At 41.0% G+C, this 4,563-nt stretch overlaps 1 protein-coding gene across 1 annotated transcript; it reads right to left on the bottom strand.

Moving 5' to 3' along the window:
* Positions 1 to 2,381: 2,381 nt before the first annotated feature.
* LOC141245380 (uncharacterized) lies at positions 2,382 to 4,213 on the bottom strand. Its single transcript, XM_073669065.1, has 3 exons — positions 4,169 to 4,213; positions 2,856 to 3,559; positions 2,382 to 2,598 (listed from the first exon to the last, which is right to left on the bottom strand). The coding sequence occupies exons 1-3, from the start codon at positions 4,211 to 4,213 to the stop codon at positions 2,382 to 2,384; spliced, it is 966 nt and encodes a 321-aa protein (XP_073525166.1).
* Between the last annotated feature and the right edge of the window lie 350 nt (positions 4,214 to 4,563).

The raw sequence follows: 4,563 nt of genomic DNA, 5'->3' as shown, positions 1-4,563 counted from the left end.
AGGTCTTGGAAGGCTGATTTAAGACAGCTGCCCCTGTCTGTCGTTCTTTGTGTGTTGGGCAAGGTGAGCAGACCATGCATGTGCTACTAAGACTCTGCAGGAGACAGAGGAAGGCACTTTGTTTAAACGGCTGTGGCCATGCTGCATGGACTTGTTATTTTGAGCTTTGTTCTGTTATTCCTTTTTTGTGCCAGGAAAAGGCGGTTACTTTTGTTTCCTAGCTGGTGTATGGACACTAAATAAACCACCAGATTGTTTTAACCCACGGACTGCATCACTGTGTGATTCTGTGCCTACCTCCAATGTGGCTCAGTGAGTACAAACCCCTAATATATATATATATATATATATATATATTTATTCTAGCTGTACTACCCAGCTTCGCCCGGGTTAATAACTGCTGTTAGCAAAATAGAATGTGTTAACAAAAATTTATTCTCCACACAAAAACCACAAAACAAATAGATAGAAATGTAAATATTAAAAGGCAAAAACTAAGCTAATAGAAGCATTTCACAACATATATTTCAACGCCAGAGATATTCCACACAGATTTAACTAAATTAGACAAGTAATGTGAAGTAATCTTCTACTCCTTATTCGAGTGCCTTTTGATAAACGACATTCTTAGTTCTTCCTTCAGGTGCAAACACGAACAGATTTTTGGCTGTTCTAACTCTTGAACAGGCCACATAAAGTTGACCATAAGAAAAGCATGGCGATTGTAAATCGATTCCAACTACTTTCAAGGACTGTCCCTGAGCCTTGATGATGGACATAGCAAATGCCAGTCGAACAAGAAACTGGAGGCGTTAAAAATCAAAAGGCAAATCAGATGGAATGAGGGGAATTGTTGGAATGAAAACATCTTCTCCTGTGGCACATCATGTCAAAATGGTTGCCTCAATTACATGTGGAAACAGATTCTTAATCAAGAGTCTTTTTCCATTACACAGCTTTGGTGGTTCCAAATTTCTCAATAGCAGAATAGGTGCTCCAGGTTTTAGAAAGAGGTTGTAAGGAGGAAGTCCTTGTGGCTCCAAGGAATTGAGGAACTCAGTTGGATAAAATAATGCTTGAGCAGGGCCTATTACTGTATCCACTGACTTGTAGGTTGTGCACACACCTGGAAGGAGATTTCAAATTTGAAGACTGATCTTGTTGACACTGTCATTTTTGGGAGCTAAAATAGCCCTTTCACACAGCCAGCCAGAATTTTTGAAGTGGAGTTGAATGTTTGGAAAAACCTTTGCTTTCAACTCCTCAATGGAAGTCACAATGCAACAAAAGTTGCATGGGAAGGTGATCTGTCCAGTGGTTGAGTTTACTTGTTTCCTGCCATCTCCAATAGTCAACAGCTGGCTCGAAAACAGTCTAGCAGAAACATCGCCTGTCATGTAGACCCTCATGTTTGTGTTCAGTGACATTATCTTTACTTTTCTCCAAAGGTACGATGCTTTGAGACAGGCATTCAGTTCGTCTGCAGGGGTTGATCTTGGAATAACAGGTAGTGTTCGGCGGAAGTCACGTGCCAAAACAACAATTACTCCTCCCATGATATATTTGTTGCTACATATGTCTTGCAGCAGTCTGTCCGCTGCTTCCAGAGCCCTTTTGTGTGACATGGTGCATTCATCCCAAATGATGGCACTGCATTTTTGAAGCAATTTGGCCAGTCCTGATCCCTTAGCAATATTACACATGGGGCTGTCACTATGAAACAGGTTAAGTGGTAGTTTGAATGTCGAATGTGCTGTCCTGCCACCTTTTAAAAGCATAGCTGCAATTCCAGAAGATGCCACTGCAAGTGCAATCTTTTTTTGTTGTTGAAATTTTGCCAGGAGCAAGTTGATTACAAATGTCTTTCCTGTTCCACCTGGAGCATCAAGGAAGACAATCCCACCTTTGGTGGTTTCACTGAAACTTAAAATGTAGTTATAGGCTTCACTTTGATCTGGTACCAATATTGGCTCGTTCTGAGACACAAATGCTGTCAGTTCATCAACATTGTAGTTTGTTTCTAGGAAAATCTCCCTACACATTTGGATGCCTTCAGGATTTCATATTGGAGAAGGCAAACCAAGGAACTGTAAGGCTTTTCCTGACATTGCTATGCACTGATCTTCAAGGAGCATTAAAGTTTCATTGAACATTTCCTCAGTGAAGTTGATGAGTTGCTGAGGATTTTCCCTTCTAATCTGCATGAGGATGTCCTCACTGAGATCAGTTTTGTACTTTGTCCAAATCTCAAGAGGATTTGAAATGCTACAGGTTGGTAGAATAATAGCAAAGAGGTGTCTTAGTCGCTTTGGGGTTTGTGTGGTTGCTGCTTCACTGAGGGTCATGTCCTAGTGTCCATCATTTTCCAAAATACCTTTTCTTTAGCAAGCTTCCCTGAATGATTCACACACATGGCCTAAGATGGTCTTCTGGTCAGAAAATGATGTAGGGCCTTTGACAACATGAATTAACATGCGCAGGTAGAAGCACTCTGCATTTGACGGATGAACAGTGTAGACACAACCAAGAGTATCAGTTGCATTCACCCCTGCATAGCATTCAATATCAAGCCCCCGTTTCCTCCGTTCCAGTGTTTTTCTGGAGGCATTCCAAGTGTAGTACTTTGGTAAATCACAGTAGAGAATTGTTTTTGCAAAGGGGTCTTCTTGACACAGCTCAAAAAAGCCAAGAGGGTGGTCTTAGGTGGTGTTAGGAGCTGCTGCTGCAAGTTTGCTGGGTTAAAGTAAATTCTCTGACCATTTTCCAAGTGCACACTCAGATGCACAACTGGTGGGTAGCGCAAATGAATGGAGAATCCTAGTATTCTTCAAACAGCTTCATTGCTGCTTATGTACCTGCCCATCTGGAATGCCTGCACTTCATCAATAATAGGTCCATTTTTCTGGAGTTCAAAAACTACTTGATCACTTCCTTTGTGGACATATTTGCAGATATACTTGATTGATTTCACAGAGTTGCAATATTCGACATTTATGTGGGCCTGGAAGATTTTTGAGAGCAAAGGGTTGTAAGGCACTACCCACCTGTTGTCAATTTCTATCTCTTGGAGTGATGATCCAACCCGCATTTTGAGCTTTGCTATGAAACCACCATCCCCTGGCTTTCTTCTTCGGTAGACTAGATATCCATCTTGTCCTGTTTGGGTTTCTTGGACCAGGGATCGTGGGTAATGCTTTGAGCACCTGCCATCAATCATACAGGGAGAATTTTTGTTCAGACTCCCACACGGACCATGGATCATGTTTATAGTGATGGTATCAAACAGCAATGGATCAATGTGAGGGTCTGGCATTTCGGCACTGATGATATTGTCAATTTCGGTATGCTGTATTTTTTGCTTCAGCCAAATCAAGATGTGGGCGTGAGGAAGGCCTCTTTTTTGCCATTCAACTGAATACATCCAGCACTGCGTCTCACCATAAATATGTGATTTTGTGATGAGATTAGTCATTTTTGAAAGTTTCTGTTTGAAGACCAGAGCAATAAGGTCATGGAGATTCACTGTTTTTTGGCCCGGCAACAGGTGCACTCCAATTTCCTCCCAGGCAGGATTGCAAGTAAAGGTGATGAAAAGATCTGGACGGTCATACTTCCTCACATAAGTCATTGCATCCTGTGTGTATTCATGCATGTGTCGTGGGCTTCCAGTGACAGTTGATGGAAGAATAACCATTTTCCTCAACTCTTTTGGATTAGCATCATTTGCAACAGCATCTCTAAGGTGAATATATTCCTCTGCTCTGAGCTTATTTTGATTTAGTCATATATTTAAAAGACGTTCACTCTCAATCTTTGCATACATGTCAACAATAAATTGGTGGAAGAGGTGTTTGCATTTCAAGATGTGATTTTCCTTTGCAAATCTTGTCATGATCCTATATGCATAGAAGTCCATGGCAGACACTTTTTTCCTGAAGGGTTGCCTGTTGTAGGATCTGTCTGAGGTATTCCAAAGTGATAGACATCCTGTCCCAAAAAAAGATGATTGGATATTGCAGAGCATCATAGAACCTGTGAGTTTCTGCTACTCGTTGCAAACTATTGTTCCTTTTCAGAAGCACAATGTCACGGCTTTGAAAATCATTGCCTACAATCAAGATGGCTACCTCATCAAATGTGGAAGCATTGAAACGTCGTTGATGTTCACCTTGTGGTGTTTTGTCAGCTCGAATGACAACCTAGTAATCGTCATTTGGCATGTATTCAAGTGCAGTCTTGAAAAGTTTAACATATAGCTTGTTGGAGTGAAGGAACTGCTGCAAAATAGTGACAATATCAAGGTGAGTGTTAGGAATTTAAGAGCATCTCCGCTGAGCCTCTGCTTCTACATTTCCCATAAAGAAGAGTTGAAGAAATTGAGGTTCTTCTCCTTGTAATGGAAGCAGTGAGCCAATTGAGTGGTAAACCTGTCCTTGAACTTTAAATGTCGGCATAAATCCTGTTGTAAACATTTCTTTTGTTGCACTAAATGATGTCATTTGGAAGTAGGAGTTGTACTTCCTAATGTTGTCCAAGAAATGCTTTGATATTGTACTGGTACCT

Source organism: Phyllobates terribilis, unplaced genomic scaffold (genome assembly GCF_046119375.1).
Source record: "Phyllobates terribilis strain yellow unplaced genomic scaffold, ASM4611937v1 Scaffold_2__4_contigs__length_985480577, whole genome shotgun sequence".
NCBI lineage: Eukaryota > Metazoa > Chordata > Amphibia > Anura > Dendrobatidae > Phyllobates > Phyllobates terribilis.
The sequence above is the reverse complement of the archived record's forward strand: the minus strand, read 5'-3'. Positions and strand labels throughout refer to the sequence as shown.

What these genes read in the sequence shown, in the direction of transcription:
- LOC141245380 (XM_073669065.1), bottom strand. Translation starts at nt 4,213, where the DNA reads ATGACGATTACTAGGTTGTCATTCGAGCTGACAAAACACCACAAG. An exon ending in AGCTGACAAAACACCACAAG is followed by an intron (nt 3,560 to 4,168) that starts GTGAACATCAAC and finishes CCTGCCTGGGAG; the next exon opens with GAAATTGGAGTGCACCTGTT. An exon ending in CAGGCATTCCAGATGGGCAG is followed by an intron (nt 2,599 to 2,855) that starts GTACATAAGCAG and finishes GAATGCCTCCAG; the next exon opens with AAAAACACTGGAACGGAGGA.